The 18,569-nt window shown below is 44.8% G+C and overlaps 1 protein-coding gene across 4 annotated transcripts in view; it reads left to right on the top strand.

Annotated features, from left to right (window-relative positions):
• The first annotated feature begins 916 nt into the window (after positions 1-916).
• LOC116330688 (LIM domain-binding protein 3-like) overlaps positions 917-18,569 on the top strand; it is a 49,207-nt gene continuing 31,554 nt past the window's right edge. For 3 of the 4 annotated variants that reach the window (XM_031753104.2, XM_031753103.2, XM_031753102.2), the window contains exon 1: positions 990-1,249. In XM_031753104.2, the coding sequence (XP_031608964.1) occupies positions 1,154-1,249 (96 nt within the window). In that variant the 5' untranslated portion in view covers positions 990-1,153. The other variant, XM_031753101.2, reaches the window with a different exon arrangement.

Raw genomic sequence — 18,569 nt, 5'->3', positions numbered from 1 at the left:
TCGGGTTCCCTCGTGTGTGTTTGCTCATCTCTATGTTTCTGCAGTTTTTGGCTCTTTCTTGCCTCTCTCTGGTTTTTGTGTTTCTTTGTGGTGGTTTTTCTCCCTTTTTGTCATTTTCCACCTAATTTGAGGCTCTTTTGTCTTTTCGTTTCTATTTTGTGTCTTGTGTCTCTCTAAGCTGTGGTCCTCTCGAGGTCTGTTTGTGGCAGCTGAGTTCTGTTGTGGTCATCATGCTTCTCTTTGTCGGACATTAATCGTTTACTTTTGCATCTTCTTAAAGGTAAATTTCATCTGATGTTGAGAGGTTTTATCTCTGTGTGATTATTTTGCCATTCTTTGAGGTTATCGGCTCTGTTTTTGGCTGTGCTGGCTCTCTGTAGCGGTCATGTTTGTAGTTTTCTGTAGGTGTTGGAAAACCTGAGGACAGTCCTGACAGGTGGACACTTTTCTTCTGGGTCCATGAGGCTGAGAGCATTCCCCTGACAGGTGAAGTCGGGCTCGGGCCTCGCTGACGCCTTTGGCAGCGACCCGTGGAGGGATTTCAACCTGCTGACCTTTAAGCTATCAGTGCCACTCCACTCGTGGCCTTTCTGTTTGGGCTTTATCGCCGCCGAGATAATAATGAGATGTTTCCTGACGCTGCCCCTGATTGGGTGCGCGGGAGACCCTGGGTGCTGCGTGATGGAGGGGAGCGGTGAGGGGGTTCTAGAAGAATCTGCTGGTCTATATTAGCCGCGGTGAATCACGGCGAGCCTGGCATACCGGGTGTCCCCTTTCATGCCATATAAGTCCACCCCCCCTCCTTTCCCTTCAGACCCCCCCTGCCCTGCCTCACCCTGCCTCACCCCACCGCCCCCCCACAATGCCACACCACTATCTGAGGCTATTCTTAGGCTGTCACTTCAGCCCATCCGAGCAGGCAGGTCCTCCTCTTTCTCCTCTCAGCTGCTGCGACTCGTTCTCTTCCTCTTCAGTTGGTGCATTTCACTCTTTTTTCTGTCCTCCATGTTTGCTTCACCTGCTTCACGCCCTCTCTCTCTGTCGCCTCTCTCTGCTTTCAGAGCCGTCCCGTGTCTCCTGCAGCTGCCGGTGGGTTTTGTTCCAGAAACTCTGCTCTGACTTTGGAGGATCTTTGTAGTTGTGTGGAAGAAGAATGAGCACCTACACTGTGTCGCTGCCCGGCCCCGGGCCCTGGGGCTTCAGGCTGCAGGGGGGCAAGGACTTCAACATGCCGCTAACCATCTCCAGGGTAGGAAATCTGATAGGAAACGCACTTTTTCACCTGCAGCTTCTCCCGATTTCTGTGTTTGGCTGAAAGATGTGAGTCTTTGATATCTGTGTCCCAGTCTGAGTCCTTAGTGGTGTTACAAAAGGGAATGAATTTAGAAAGACGAAGCTGGGACGGTTTAAAATGCAGACCATTGTTGCATGTCCCGCCTTACTTCCTGTTATCTGTATTCTTTCAAAATAAAGCTCAAAATTCCCCTTAGTGTTGTTACTGAAGCTTTAATGATTAACATTTAAAATCAGAGCTGGTGTGAAACGCGTGAGCCTCGGGTCTGTTTGACGTGCTGATGAGTCGTGACGCCTCTTTAAACTCAACCTGCTGCAGACTGATTCCATTTCGAGTCCAGCTGAGGAGATGTGGCTGCTTTGGGACATAATCTCTGATGTGTGGCTGATTTCTTTTTGAATCAGTGAAGCCCGTCGGCCCCCCGAGCTCTCCGTCGGCCCCCCCGTCTCCCCGGTTAGTTAGGGAGGCTGAGGCAGAGGCGGAGGCCTGAAACTGGAGTTGGTGTTGCTTTCGGAGCCTCGCCTCTCTGGACAGATGGAGAGACAAAGTTCCTGCAGCTCCACTGTAATCTGCCGGTGGGATGTTGATGACCTTTGACCTCTGTGTCGGGTTCTGTTTGGTGATTTTGGATGTGATGCCTGATGTGTTGGGACAAAAGCTGTGGCTGCAGCTTTGTGTAGCCTCTTGTTTGCAGTAAATTTTGGCAGTTTTGCATTTTTCAGGTCGCGTTGCATCAGTGCTGATTGTTTTTGTGTGGTGCAGCTAGTTTGCATGATTTTGGATATACTGCCCAACTAATTTCTGTAATTTTGCGTCTAATTTTAGTTTCTTTTCCTTTTATGGTCATTAAATGTCTCTCTTTGTGGTATTTCTGCCTTTTGTTGCAGTTGTTGTTTATTTAAATTCTTTCTTTTTAGTGATTTTGAGACTTTTTGTGGTTGTTAAATTTGGGGGTTTGATTGTGTTTTGGGTCTTTTTAAGGTTTTTTAATTGTTCAGTTGTTTTTTGCGTCTCTCCTGGTTCGTTCAGGTAATTCTGTGTCTGTGTCAGGTTTTAAGTCATCTTTTTGCAGCTCAGTTTGGCAGTTTTGTGTCTTTCTTGTAGTTCTAGCTTCTGATCCTTTCGGGTTGTTGTGTTTCTGTGAGTTTTCTTGTGCGTCTCTTTGTGCTGGGCTCGGGTTCATGTTCCCTCATTTTATGTTTCTTTCTGACTGATTTGCAGTTATTGTCCAGCTGAATGTGGTGGTCTTGTACCCTGTGTACTGACTGTGTTTACTGGGGTTCATATATGTTGCTGTACTTTTATTCAAACTGTTTAACTCTGCAGGATGTTCCAGATGTTCATGTGAGCCTCCCTTCCACACATTTAGCCTACAGATGTTTTGTGTTGTGTTTAGGTGCTGCTGCTCTTCCATTGTTATTCACTGCATCTGTAATCCAAGTCTCTGCTGGCGGCTCCAGTTTCCATCATTGCATTCACCTTAAACCGAGTCCTCCCGCCGGAAAGACAGACAGGTCCCCACAACATGACTGTGAACAGATTTAGGACCCTAAACAGCAGCAGTGATAAAAGCACACACACACACACACACACACACACACACACGTGTACGCTGTGAGGACTCATTCATTTGGGGACGGCCGACCTTCAGCGCTCCCCCTGCTCAGCTGTTACACTCATCAGCCTCTGTGAGCGCGTCGTTTGTTAACAGCTCCACGCGCTTTACGCAGCCCCTCCGTCAGGCTGAGAAAGATGGAAGTCGTTGTTTAGTCGTCCAGAACAGACACAGGGCTAAAACCAAGCCTCGCGTTTCAGAACCTTTTTAGTTTTTTATTCTTAAATTGTTTCACTTGATGATTGAAGTGAGACCTTATGTCTGTGTCAGTGCAGCACTCGTACAGGAACGCAAATTCTGGTGTTCCTGGTTCGAGGAGCTGTTTTTGGCCCCGGGTTTTGCCTCTCGGGTTGCGCCTCGCTGACAGAGTTGGTGGGAGGTGTTTCCATGGTGCCGGAGACGAGCCAAAAATAAGATTCCAACAGAGCCTCTGTCTTTGTCAGCGTCAGCGACCGGATTAACCCCCGAGAGGCTGGTGGGACCTCTGCTCATCACCCTGTGATGTGACAGTCATGTTACACCAACTATACAACCACACGAAAGGTTATGAATGAGCAGTGGATTCATGAGTATCAACAGACTTCTGCTACATGGACCTCATTTCACCTCCAGTGCCGACGATGCACCACGTGAAGAACGGAACCTTCCTTTTCCATCCGACCCTCCAGTTTCTGCCTGATCGTCGGCTCGGAGCCGAGTTCACGTCCCTGTCTGTCGAAATCTGACGACACAAACGTGTTTCAGAGTAAAAACCTGAAATAAACAAGGTTTTCTGCCCTGAGTCTGTTTGTAACGACCCCGCTGTAACCTGCTGCTGCTTCATCTGGACAGGAAGTTAGATGGAGCTTCTTCCTATTCCTTCCTTTCACAATAAAAGCCCTTCACAGTGACTCCTGCACATGAATGTGTGTGACGGCGATTGATAACCGATTCTGAGGTTAGAATGAAATGCATCTTTAGTTTTGCTCGAGGATTGTGTAAAGCAGCGCCGTCAGCCAACGCTGACACGATTTAGACGTGTCAGTTTTCTCTTCCCATTGCTGCTCAGTGCACTTTACACAATGCTGTAGGCCAGACACACTTGGGGGTGGGATTAACGGGCAGATGAGGCTGAGTCGGATCCAATCTGCTGCTCAAAGAGAATATCAGCAGGTTCACAGGATCCTCCGCATCCAAGCTTTCCTTCAAAGCCTGACGTCTCTCCGTCCTCTCTTTGAGCCGCAGAGCTCCAGAAGGAATGAAATGCATGTCGCTGCACTGGCACAGATGTGGATTAATCCGCTGCTCAAAATAGTCCCCAACAGATGCACTCTTTCCCCCGAACATGAGTGAAGTGTGGGTCAAACAGGTCCAGTGTGACTCTCACTTACACTGGATTATTTAAATAGTAATGACTTCTTACTTTTTAACTGGATCACAGACCAGCTCATGTAGCAGATAGCTGCCATACAGTGTGTACCACCGAGTGTGTACTACACTGTTAAATCCAGAATTCAAAATCCTGCTCCTCACATACAAGGTCTTAAATAATCAGGCCCCATCTTATTTTAATGACCTTGTAGTACCATATCACCCTATTAGAGCACTTCGCTCTTGCACTGCAGGCCTACTTGTTGTTCCTAGAGTATTTAAAAGTAGAATGGGAGGCAGAGCCTTCAGTTTTCAGGCCCCTCTTCTGTGGAACCAGCTTCCAGTTTGGATTCAGGAGACAGACACTATCTCTACTTTCAAGATTAGGCTTCAAACTTTCCTTTTTGCTAAAGCATATAGTTAGGGCTGGACCAGGTGACCCTGAATCCTCCCTTAGTTATGCTGCAATAGATGTAGGCTGCCGGGGATTCCCATGATGCATTGAGTTTTTCCTTTCCAGTCACCTTTCTTACTCACTATGTGTTAATAGACCTCTCTGCATCGAATCATTATGTGTGCCTATGCCAAGAGGCACACATATTACTATTCCTCGGATTTATTATTATTATTATTATTATTCTCCAGTTTGGCACACATATTACTATTCCTCGGATTTATTATTATTATGTGTGCCTATGCCAAGAGGCACACATATTACTATTCGTCGGATTTATTATTATTATGTGTGCCTATGCCAAGAGGCACACATATTACTATTCGTCGGATTTATTATTCTTATTATTATTATTATTATTATTCTCCATCTTCCGCCTAAATTTCGGCACGTATCACGCCCCGCAGTTTTGAGAAAAGCTTCATATATGTTACCTCATTTTGTGCGGCTGGATCTGGAATGGTGTGCTATGACTTTTGGTGTTTATGACTATTATAGTTTTTAAATATTAATATTTTAGTGAAAATTTTCCCAGCTCCTCTGCCAAACAGTTTTGACAATAGGGGTACATATGTTACATCATTTTGTGCGGCTGGAGCTGGGCTAGTATGGTGCGACTTTTGGTGTTTATAACTTTTATAGTTTTTGAAATATTTAGATTTTAGTGCAAATTTAGGCCAATTTCTAGGCTCCTGAGAAAGATTCTGCTTTTGGCACCATAGAAACAGACTTCATTTGTGGTGTGTTGGCTCTCTCTAGTGGTATACCGGGAGTAGTACGGCCTAAAGGGTGCCATGCTTGGTGAAAACTACATATCCCACAATTCATAGCATGCCTCTACCGAGTCAAACAATGGCGGACACCACTTCGTTTTATATGTCTTTTATTCGTGTTTCTAGGTCACAAAATACACTTTTAAGATATTTTCAGGCGAGAATGTAGGTGTGTAAACTTCAAATATCTGCTCGTTTTATCAAGACATCCCATATTAGCGACAATTCTCTTAAGTGTTGCTGATAGTCGGCTAACTAGCTAGCGCCAAGCTTAACTAGCTAGCGCCCCTTTGTGAAAAACCACCCAGGCTTGGCTGATAGTGAGGTGGCTAAAATTTGTTTAATCGCCTGATCGCTCGGCAAGGGTCTGTGTCTTAGCTGGACTTATTTTTCGTTTATATGGGCCGATGATGCTGGTCGATGTGGAAAAAATAACTGAGTTGTTTGGTGGTGGAGCTACAACAGAGGGCAGCTATCCACGGTGTGTGACAGAAAGGACATGCCGTGAACGAGACATACAAGGCGGTGAGGCTACCGCCGATCGTCCGGTGTTTGCTAACGCAGAGGTCAATCGTGGATCAGGGAAAGCGAAGGCAGGGCGTGAGGTGAACTGAATTTCAGGTAAGAAGTTATGACCTGCACTCTATTTGGGTCAGATATAAACCGAGTTTAGGTGTAGTTTATTTAGCAGCAGTTCTCTTATGTGTTGCTGATAGCGGCTAGCTAGCTAGCGCCGCTAGCATAGTTAGCTAGCACCGCTAGCGACCCTTCGTGAAAAAAAGCACCCAGGCTTGGCTTATATTGAGGAATTGGTGAAACTCGTGTCAGCACCGGTCGCTTCGCCGACAGTATGTGTTTTAGCTGGACTTATTTTTCGTTTATATGGACCGATGATTTATTTATTTATTCATTTTAGTAACGGTATAAACAGTGAAAGGTGGTGGATTGGCCAGATGTAAACTTCAAATATCTGCTCGTGTTACCAAGACATCCCATATTAGCTCTGATGTTTTCGGTGCCTGCAAAGAGCTAGACAGGTAGCTAGCTAACCCGAGCTGGCTGTCTTTTGACTCAGGGTCATAGCTGGACTTATTTTTCGTTTTTATGAGCCGATGAGGGTTTTTTTAGTAACGGTACAAACAGTGAAAGGCGGTGGATTGTCCAGATGCTGGTCGATGTGGAAAAAATAACTGAGTTGTTTGGTGAAGTCGCTGACGCGGACCTACAACCGAGGGCAGCTATCCACCGGTGTGTGTCAGAAAGAACATGCGGGGAACGAGGCGGCGGGCGACCGCCGATCGACCGGTGGTAGATCGTGGATCAGGAAACCGAAGGCAGGAGAAGCAGGCGGCTGCCGGTCGGAGCGTGAGGTGAACTGAATTTCAGGTAAGAAGTTATGACCTGCACTCTATTTGGGTCAGATATAAACCGAGTTTAGGTGTAGTTTATTTTCGTTGTGCTGACTTTTTACAATCAGTTATAATAACTCGTACTGCGTGGTAGCTAGCACGATGGAGTTTCTATACAGCTGTGTGCGCGCTAAGTTACTGATGTTGAACTTTATGACAGCCTCCCTGTCATTCTCTCGCCTGTTCAAACTTCAGTCATGAAACTGATCAATGATCGGCTTTTCTCTCTTGTTTGTTTATCGCGCTAAACAACAGCAGCACGTTTAAGCTTGATCAGCTGTTGTTAGAATTCATTTGATTTTAATTTCTAGTATCAGCTGATGTTTGCTGGAGCCACAGCTGTAGAAGCGGCTGGTCGAAACCAGGAGATGACCTTACTGAATCATCAGAGCTGAACTGGTGATGGAGAAACAGGTTTACCTTTTTTTAGGTGACATGAATGAGTTGAAGGAAGTTATGAACTGTTTCTGAGAGAAATAAACACCAAGCTCCTTTTTTTATTTAGCTGACAGCTGGTAACTGTGCAGGGGCGGATCTAGCAAAGCTTTTGCCAGGGGGCCAGGTAGGGCATTAACAGAGAAAGGTGGACACAAAGATATACTTTTCTTTCTTACTCTCATACAGGGAGTGCAGAATTATTAGGCAAGTTGTATTTTTGAGGAATAATTTTATTATTGAACAACAACCATGTTTTCAATGAACCCAAAAACACATTAATATCAAAGCTGAATGTTTTCGGAAGTAGTTTTTAGTTTGTGTTTAGTTTTAGCTATTTTAGGGGATATCTGTGTGTGCAGGTGACTATTACTGTGCATAATTATTAGGCAACAACAAAAACAAATATATACCCATTTCAATTATTTATTTTTACCAGTGAAACCAATATAACATCTCCACATTCACAAATATACATTTCTGATATGTTCACCATCAACATTGCGTGCAGCAGCAACCACAGCCTCCCAGACACTGTTCAGAGAGGTGTACTGTTTTCCCTCCTTGTAAATCTCACATTTGATGATGGACCACAGGTTCTCAATGGGGTTCAGATCAGGTGAACAAGGAGGCCATGTCATTAGTTTTTCTTCTTTTAAACCCTTTCTTGCCAGCCACGCTGTGGAGTACTTGGACGCGTGTGATGGAGCATTGTCCTGCATGAAAATCATGTTTTTCTTGAAGGATGCAGACTTCTTCCTGTACCACTGCTTGAAGAAGGTGTCTTCCAGAAACTTGCAGTAGGACTGGGAGTTGAGCTTGACGCCATCCTCAACCCGAAAAAGGCACCACAAGCTCACCTTTGATGATACCAGCCCAAACCAGTACTCCACCTCCACCTTGCTGGCGTCTGAGTGGGACTGGAGCTCTCTGCCCTTTACCAATCCAGCCACGGGCCCATCCATCTGGCCCATCAAGACTCACTCTCATTTCATCAGTCCATAAAACCTTAGAAAAATCAGTCTTGAGATATTTCTTGGCCCAGTCTTGACGTTTCAGCTTGTGTGTCTTGTTCAGTGGTGGTCGTCTTTCAGCCTTTCTTACCTTGGCCATGTCTCTGAGTATTGCACACCTTGTGCTTTTGGGCACTCCAGTGATGTTGCAGCTCTGAAATATGGCCAAACTGGTGGCAAGTGGCATCTTGGCAGCTGCACGCTTGACTTTTCTCAGTTCATGGGCAGTTATTTTGCCCCTTGGTTTTCCACACGCTTCTTGCGACCCTGTTGACTATTTTGAATGAAACGCTTGATTGTTCGATGATCACGCTTCAGAAGCTTTGCAATTTTAAGACTGCTGCATGCCTCTGCAAGATATCTCACTATTTTTGACTTTTCTGAGCCTGTCAAGTCCTTCTTTTGACCCATTTTGCCAAAGGAAAGGAAGTTGCCTAATAATTATGCACACCTGATATAGGGTGTTGATGTCATTAGACCATACCCTTCTCATTACAGAGATGCACATCACCTAATATGCTTAATTGGTAGTAGGCTTTCGAGCCTATACAGCTTGGAGTAAGACAACATGCATGAAGGGGATGATGTGGACAAAATACTCATTTGCCTAATAATTCTGCACTCCCTGTATAAAATATTTAGCTTTTATTAAATAGTTATCTGAATCTTACAACCAAAGTTTGTATAATAATACACAAGATTGGCTGTAGACCATTGTTCATCATTCAGAACACTGTGTAAAAATAAGAAAAACAAAAAGTGAATGCAAAAGTGCATAAATATTTATTTTACGTGTTTGATATGTGTGGCGGGCGTGGTCTGCAGTGCCGCTGCAGGGAGGTGGACCCACCTGAGGGGCATCTGCAATCACACCTCTCGGGCGTAGTCTGTGCTCTCTCGGCTGTTTTTGGGTGTGTGTCGGGCTGTGAGTTGAAAAGCTACAGCTGGCTGGGAGGGTACACCAACCATGTGTGAAAAGTGGTCCATAACGTACTGGTTCAAAGTGTGTTCGTGCAAACATTGTCGGGGTCTGCCGTGGTACAGAGGACTTCTGCTTATGAACCTGTGTGCACAGCGTCTGCAAATCGGGGCTTTACAAAGTGACCTCATCTTTACCCAAAACTGTAAGCTGTCATCTGTGAGGCGCGAGCGGTGTTTGTTTTACCATAATTCATGGTGGAGAATGGCTGCTCTTCTGAGTTTTGCTGTCTGTAGCCGTATGAATGGAAAACTACACAGATTAGCAGCGGCATAGGCACACATAAAAATTTCTTCTGAAATTTTCGCTTTCTAGTTATTATTATTATTATTATTCTCCAGTTTCCGCCTGAAATTTTTGCAGCGAATCTCGCCCCGCAGTTTTGAGACAAGCTTCATATATGTTACCTCATTTTGTGCGGCGGATCTGGAATGGTGTGCTATGACTTTTGGTCTTTATGAATTTTATAGTTTTTTAAATATTAATATTTTAGTGAAAATTTTCCCGCGCTCCTCTGCCGAACAGTTTTGACATTAGGGTTACATATGTTAGATCATTTTGTGCGGCTGGAGCTGGACTATTATGTCATGACTTTTGGTGTTCATGACTTTTATAGTTTTTAAATATTAATATTTTAGTGCAAATTTAGGCCAATTCATCTTTTGGCGCCAAATAAACAGACTTCATTTGTGGTGTGTTGGCGCCATCTTTTGGTCCCATTGAAACAAATTTCAAACTTCATTTGTGGTGTGTTGGCTCTCTCTAGTGGTATGCCGGAGTGGTACAGCCTGTCGACCCTTATTTGGATACCGTAATGATGACAATATCAATGGCGCCGCACAGCCTCGCTGCTTTCAGGAACCATTGGAGGTTTTAAGGTTGCGCGAACCATTGAATAGTTACGGTAAACACAATGGCTCCTATGCTTGGTGGAAAACTCCATATCCCACAATTCATAGCACACCTCTGCCGAGTTAAACAATGGCGGCCACCACTTCGTTTTATATGTCTTTTATTAGTGTTTCTAGGTCACAAAATCAACTTTTAAGATATTTTCAGGCGAGAATGTAGGTGTGTAAACTTCAAATATCTGCTTGTTTTATCATATTAGCGACAGTGCTCTGACGACCTCGGTCCTGCCTGACAGCTAGCCGGCTACCTAGCTAGCTGCCGCGCTTGGCTGCAAATGCACAGCGAGGGACTCTCTCTCCTTTCACCTCCCGGTCTCTCGCAAATGCTCGCACAGAATCGGAGTTACAGCTGGATGTGGAAAAAATAACTGAGTTGTTTGGTGGTGCTATAATGCGGAGCTACAACAGTGGGCAGCTATCCACGGTGTATGACAGAAAGGACATGCATGACCGCCGATCGACCGGTGTTTGCTAACGCGGAGGTCAATCGTGGATCAGGGAAAGCGAAGGCAGGGCGTGAGGTGAACTGAATTTCAGGTAAGAAGTTATGACCTGCACTCTATTTGGGTCAGATATAAACCGAGTTTAGGTGTAGTTTATTTAGCAGCAGTTCTCTTATGTGTTGCTGAGAGCAAGCTAGCTAACTATAGCCTAGCATAGTTAGCTCGCGCCGCTAGCGACCCTTCGTGAAAAAGCACCCAGGCTTGGCTTATATTGAGGCGGGTGAAACTCGTGTCAGCACCGGTCGCTCACCGACAGTATGTGTTTTAGCTGGACTTATTTTTCGTTTATATGGGCCGATGATGCTGGAAACCGAAGGCAGGGCGTGAGGTGAACTGAATTTCAGGTAAGAAGTTATGAACTGCACTCTATTGGGTCAGATATAAACCGAGTTTAGGTGTAGTTTGTTTTCATTGTGCTGACTTTTTACAATCGTACTGCGTGCTAGCTAGCACGACGGGAGTTTGTATACAGCTGTGTCTTGCGCTAAGTTACTGACGTTGGACTTTATTTTATTCATAAGGGTTCGTTCGTGAGTTGCCGTACAAACGGAATCATGCCACATTCAGAGAAAATATTACGATTTATTCTGTCATTACGAAGCCTCCCCTGTCATTCTCTGCCTGTTGCAACTTCAATCATGAAACTGATCAATGATCGGCTTTTCGCTCTTGTTTATCGCCTAAACAACAGCTGCACGTTTAAGCTTGATCAGCTGTTGTTAGAATTCATTTGCTTCTAATTTCTAGTATCAGCTGATGTCGATGTGGAAAAAATAACTGAGTTGTTTGGTGGTGGAGCTACAACAGAGGGCAGCTATCCACGGTGTGTGACAGAAAGGACATGCATGAACGAGACATAAAAGGCGGTGAGGCTACCGCCGATCGACCGGTGTTTGCTAACGCGGAGGTCAATCGTGGATCAGGGAAAGCGAAGGCAGGAGCGTGAGGTGAACTGAATTTCAGGTAAGTTATGACCTGCACTCTATTTGGGTCAGATATAAACCGAGTTTAGGTGTAGTTTATTTTCGTTGTGCTGACTTTTTCAATCACTTACAATAACTTGTACTGCGTGCTAGCTAGCACGAGGGAGTTTGTATACAGCTGTGTGCGCGCTAAGTTACCGATGTTACCGATGTTGAACTTTATGACAGCCTCCCCTGTCATTCTCTCGCCTGTTGAAACTTCAGTCATGAAACTGATCAATGATCGGCTTTTCTCTCTTGTTTGTTTATCGCGCTAAACAACAGCAGCATGTTTAAGCTTGATCAGCTGTTGTTAGAATTCATTTGCTTTTAATTTCTAGTATCAGCTGATGTTTGCTGCAGCCACAGCTGTAAAAACGGCTGTTCCAAACCAGATGTCCTTACTGAATCATCAGAGCTGAACAGGTGATGGAGAAACAGGTTTACCCTTAGGTGACATGAATGAGTTGAAGGGAAGTTATGAACTGTTTCTGAGAGACAAATATACACCAAGCTCCTTTTTTTGTGTAGCTGACAGCTGGTAACTGTGCAGGGGCGGATCTAGCAAAGCTTTTGCCAGGGGGCCAGGTAGGGCATTAACAGAGAGGTGGACACAAGAGATATACTTTTCTTTCTTACTCTCATATAAAATATTTAGCTTTTATTAAATAGTTATCTGAATCTTACAACCAAAGTTTGTATAATAATACACAAGATTGGCTGTAGACCATTGTTCATCATTCAGAACACTGTGTAAAAATAACAAAAACAAAAAGTGAATGCAAAAGTGCATAAATATTTATTTTACGTGTTTCATGTGTGTGGCGGGCGTGGTCTGCAGTGCCGCTGCAGGGAGGTGGACCCACCTGAGCGGCACCTGCAATCACGCCTCTCGGGCGTAGTCTGTGCTCTCTCGGCTGTTTTTTGGGTGTGTGTCGGGCTGTGAGTTGAAAAGCTACAGCCGGCTGTTTGGGTACACCAACCATGTGTGAAAAGTGGTCCATAACGTAATGCTTCAAAGTGTGTTCATGCAAACATTGTCGGATCTGCCGTGGTACAATGGGACTTCTGCTCATGAACCTGTGTGCACAGCGTCTGCAAATCGGCGCTGTACGAAGTCACTTCATCTTTACCCAAAACTGTAAGCTGTCATCTGTGAGGCGCGAGCGGTGTTTGTTTTTACCATAGTTCATGGTGGAGAATGGCTGCTCTTCTGAGTTTTGCTCTCTGTAGCTGTATGAATGGCAAACTACACTGATTAACAGCGGCATAGGCACACATAAAATTTCTTCTGAAATTTTCCCTTTCTAGTTATTATTATTATTCTCCAGTTTCCGCCTGAAATTTTGCAGCGAATCTCGCCCGCAGTTTTGAGACAAGCTTCATATATGTTACCTCATTTTGTGCGGCCGGATCTGGAATAGTGTGCTATGACTTTTGGTGTTTATGAATTTTATAGTTTTTAAATATTAATATTTTAGTGAAAATTTTCCAGCTCCTCTGCCAAACAGTTTTGACATTAGGGTTACATATGTTAGATCATTTTGTGCGGCTGGAGCTGGACTATTATGTCATGACTTTTGGTGTTTATGACTTTTATAGTTTTTAAATATTAATATTTTAGTGCAAATTTAGGCCAATTCATCTTTTGGCGCCAAATAAACAGACTTCATTTGTGGGGTGTTGGCGCCATCTTTTGGTCCCATTGAAACAAATTTCAAACTTCATTTGTGGTGTGTTGGCTCTCTCTAGTGGTATGCCGGGAGTGGTACAGCCTGTCTACCCTTATTTGGATTACCGTAATGATGACAATTTCAACGGTGCGCACAGCGTCGCTGCTTTCAGGAGCCATTGGAATTTTTAAGGTTGCGCAAATCATTCAAAAGTTACGGTAATGCTTGGTGGAAAACTCAATATCCCACAATTCATAGCACACCTCTGCCGAGTTAAACAATGGCGGCCACCACTTCGTTTTATATGTCTTTTATTAGTGTTTCTAGGTCACAAAATAAACTTTTAAGATATTTTCAGGCGAGAATGTAGGTGTGTAAACTTCAAATATCTGCTTGTTTTATCAAGACATCCCATATTAGCGACAATGCTCTGACGACCTCGGTCCTGCCTGACAGCTAGCCGGCTACCTAGCTAGCTGCCGCGCTTGGCTGCAAATGGACAGCGAGGGACTCTCTCTTTCCTTTCACCTCCCGGTCTCTCGCAAATGCTCGCACAGAATCGGAGTTACAGCTGGATGTGGAAAAAATAACTGAGTTGTTTGGTGGTGCTATAATGCGGAGCTACAACAGTGGGCAGCTATCCACCGGTGTATGACAGAAAGGACATGCCGCGACCGCAGATCGACCGGTGTTTGCTAACGCGAGGTCAATCGTGGATCAGGGAAAGCGAAGGCAGGAGCGTGAGGTGAACTGAATTTCAGGTAAGAAGTTATGACCTGCACTCTATTTGGGTCAGATATAAACCGAGTTTAGGTGTAGTTTATTTAGCAGCAGTTCTCTTATGTGTTGCTGATAGCTGGCTAGCATAGTTAGCTCGCGCCGCTGGCGACCCTTCGTGAAAAAGCACCCAGGCTTGGCTTATATTGAGGCGGGTGAAACTCGTGTCAGCACCCGGTCGCTCGCCGACAGTATGTGTTTTAGCTGGACTTATTTTTCGTTAAAACCGAGTATAAACCGAGTTTAGGTGTAATTTATTTTCGTTGACCTTTTACAATCGTAATGCCACGGGAGTTTATATACAGCTGTGTGCGCACTAACTTACTGACGTTGGACTTTATTTTATTCATTAGGGTTAGTTCATAGAGTTGCCGTGCCGTACAAACGGAATCGTCCCACATTCAGAGAAAACATTATGATTTATTCTGTCGTTACTGAAGCCTCCCCTGTCATTCTCTCGCGTGTTGAAACGTCAATCATGAAACTGATCAATGATCGGCTGTTCGCTCTTATTTATCGCGCTAAACAACAGCAGCACGTTTAAGCTTGATCAGCTGTTGTTAGAATTCATTTGCTTTTAATTTCTAGTATCAGCTGATGTCGATGTGGAAAAAAATAACTGAGTTGTTTGGTGGTGGAGCTACAACAGAGGGCAGCTATCCACCGTGTGTGACAGAAAGGACATGCCGCGAAAGGAGACATATGAGGCGGTGAGGCTACCGCCGATCGACCGGTGTTTGCTAACGCGAGGTCAATCGTGGATCAGGGAAACCAAGGCAGGAGCGTGAGGTGAACTGAATTTCAGGTAAGAAGTTATGAACTGCACTCTATTTGGGTCAGATATAAACCGAGTTTAGGTGTAATTTATTTTCGTTGACCTTTTACAATCGTACTGCCACGGGGTTTATATACAGCTGTGTGCGCACTAAGTTACTGACGTTGGACTTTATTTTATTCATTAGGGTTAGTTCATAGAGTTGCCGTGCCGTAAAAACGGAATCGTCCCACATTCAGAGAAAACATTATGATTTATTCTGTCGTTACGAAGCCTCCCCTGTCATTCTCTCGCGTGTTGAAACGTCAATCATGAAACTGATCAATGATCGGCTGTTCGCTCTTATTTATTGCGCTAAACAACAGCAGCACGTTTAAGCTTGATCAGCTGTTGTTAGAATTCTTTTGATTTTAATTTCTAGTATCAGCTGATGTTTGCTGGAGCATGAAGATGAAATCAGGAGATGTCCTTACTGAATCATCAGAGCTGAACTGGTGATGGAGAAACAGGTTTACACTTTAGGTGACATGAATGAGTTGAAGGGAAGTTATGAGTTGTTTCTGAGAGACAAAGACCAAGCTCCTTTTTTGTGTAGCTGACAGCTGGTAACTGTGCAGGGGCAGCTAGGGCATTAACAGAGAAAGGTGGACACAAAGATATACTTTTCTTTCTTACTCTCATATAAAATATTTAGCTTTTATTAAATAGTTATCTGAATCTCACAACCAAAGTTTGTATAATAATACACAAGATTGGCTGTAGACCATTGTTCATAATTCAGAACACTGTGTAAAAATAACAAAAACAAAAAGTGAATGCATGTGTGAAAAGTGGTCCATAATGTAATGCTTCAAAGCGTGTTCATGCAAACATTGTCGGGTCTGCCGTGGTACAATGGGACTTCTGCTCATGAACCTGTGTGCACAGCGTCTGCAAATCGGCGCTGTAATGGTAACTTCATCTTTACACAAAACTGTAAGCTGTCATCTGTGAAGCGTGAGTGGTGTTTGTTTTTACCATAGTTCATGGTGGAGAATGGCTGCTCTTCTGAGTTTTGCTCTCTGTAGCCGTATGAATGGCAAACTACAGTGATTAGCAGCGGCATAGGCACACATAAAATTTCTTCTGAAATTTTCGCTTTCTAGTATCTGTTATTAACCTCTGTCTCTCTTCCACAGCATGTCTTTATCCTGTCTTCCTTCTCTCACCCCAACCGGTCACAGCAGATGGCCCCGCCCCTCCCTGAGCCTGGTTCTGCCGGAGGTTTCTTCCTGTTAAAAGGGAGTTTTTCCTTCCCACTGTCGCCAAAGTGCTTGCTCATAGGGGGTCATATGATTGTTGGGTTTTTCTCTGTATTTATTATTGTGCGATCTACTGTACAATATAAAGCGCCTTGAGGCGACTTCTGTTGTGATTTGGCGCTGTGTAAATAAAATTGAATTGAAAATTGAATTGAATTGACATCACAGTGCTGGACAGTCTTCGTGTTTCATCCCTGATTGGGTGAGGAGCTGCAGGAGCTGCAAGAGCTTCACTTTAAGCTTTGCTGCTTTAAGTTAAAAGGATTTTTAATGAATCTTCTCCCTCTCAGAGTTCCTTTGCGCTCTGTCCGAGCCTCGTTTAAACATATATATATATATATATATATATATATATATGTATATATATATATATATATATATATATATATATATATATATATATGTAAGAATCCATAGGTCCCTCCTCCTATTCATGTAACCCCTTCCGCCAGGGTTACTTGCGTAGTAGCATTCCAACAACGCCCTATTTTCGTCTTTTGCCCACCGATGCCTTCTTGTTCCAGTAGCCCACTTGTCGTCAGGGTGCCCTGGTTCCTCAACACCTGACACGGACCTTGTTGATCCGGGCGACGTCCGAGCCAGCATGCCTTCATATTTATCTGAGGCTGAGGCTGTACGCTAAGCGGAAGGAAGGGGGCCGGGGACTGGTGAGTGTCAGCACCACAGTCCAGGATGAGACAAGAAACATCCACGAATACATCACGAAGATGGCCCCAACTGACAGCGTGCTCAGTGAATACCTCAGACAGCAGAAACCCAAGAAAGAGGAGGAAGACGAGGAACCATCATGGAAGGACAGGCCCCTGCACGGTATGTACCACCGGCAGATAGAGGAGGTGGCTGATATACAGAAATCCTACCAGTGGCTGGACAAAGCTGGACTGAAAGACAGCACAGAGGCACTAATCATGGCAGCACAAGAACAAGCTCTGAGTACAAGATCCATAGAGGCTGGGGTCTATCACACCAGGCAAGACCCCAGGTGCAGGCTGTGTAAAGATGCCCCAGAGACAATCCAGCACATAACAGCAGGGTGTAAGATGCTAGCAGGCAAGGCATACATGGAACGCCATAACCAAGTGGCCGGCATAGTGTACAGGAACATCTGTGCCGAGTATAACCTGGAAGTCCTGAGGTCAAAATGGGAGATGCCCCCAAGGGTGATGGAGAATGACCGAGCTAAGATCCTGTGGGACTTCCAGATGCAGACGGACAAAATGGTGGTGGCTAACCAACCGGACATAGTGGTGGTAGACAAACAGAAGAAGACGGCCGTAGTGATCGATGTAGCGGGTCCGAATGACAGCAATATCAGGAAGAAGGAACACGAGAAGCTGGAGAAATACCAAGGGCTCAGAGAAGAGCTCGAGAGGATGTGGAGAGTGAAGGTAACGGTGGTCCCCGTGGTAATCGGAGCACTAGGTGCGGTGACTCCCAAGCTAGGCGAGTGGCTCCAGCAGATCCCGGGAACAACATCGGAGATCTCTGTCCAGAAGTCCTTATGTGACATCAGGTAGGATCTTAATTGTAAGGATCTAAAATAATCAGTGTTAGGACGTCTAAATTCGGGTTTTAGTTCCTCAAATGTTTCCATGGATATTTTTTTTTAAAACGCTGATTTAGGTTGTTTGGAGTGAAGGATTTATGTATTCAATAGATGACAGATGGCGTTTAAAAAGCCCAAATGTTCTGCAGATTTTGGCCCATATTAATTAATGTCGTCCTGTCCAGATGACAGTCTAGTAACAGCAGGATATGCACGGGCACACTGCAGGAGTTTTTTTCAGTGTTAGGCCAACGCTGTCTACATCGTCCAGAATCCAGAACATGATGGGTTTCATTTGTGCAGCCCAGAGATAAAAGTTCATTTAACCGGTTTCCCAGGTCTGTCAGCTTTTCATATTTTACTACCTTTAAGCAGGCGCTGCTGGGATTTGAACCGAGGAACTCCTGTTCATGATAGAGACGGTTTAACAAGCTCCTGGTGGTGCCACAGCGCCTCCTGGTGGTGCCACAGCGCCTCCTGGTGGTGCCACAGCGCCTCCTGGTGGTGCCACAGCGCCTCCTGGTGGTGCCACAGCGCCTCCTGGTGGTGCCACAGCGCCTCCTGGTGGTGCCACAGCCACATGTTCCTCATACAGCCGAGTCCTCCTGGCTGTGAGGTTGATTCAGAGTTGATTTTAAAATGCCGTCACGATTTCTGCTTTGCTTCTTTGACTTGAAAACAGTGTCACCACCTCGAGGGTCTTTCTGTCCAAACCTTTGCGCAGCAGCTTTTTGTACTGTTTGCTATTAGCACAGAATCATCAGCACAATTGATCAGG

This window comes from Oreochromis aureus, linkage group 13 (genome assembly GCF_013358895.1).
Source record: "Oreochromis aureus strain Israel breed Guangdong linkage group 13, ZZ_aureus, whole genome shotgun sequence".
NCBI lineage: Eukaryota > Metazoa > Chordata > Actinopteri > Cichliformes > Cichlidae > Oreochromis > Oreochromis aureus.
Note: the sequence above shows the minus strand (reverse complement) of the source record. Positions and strands in the feature narration are given on the sequence as shown.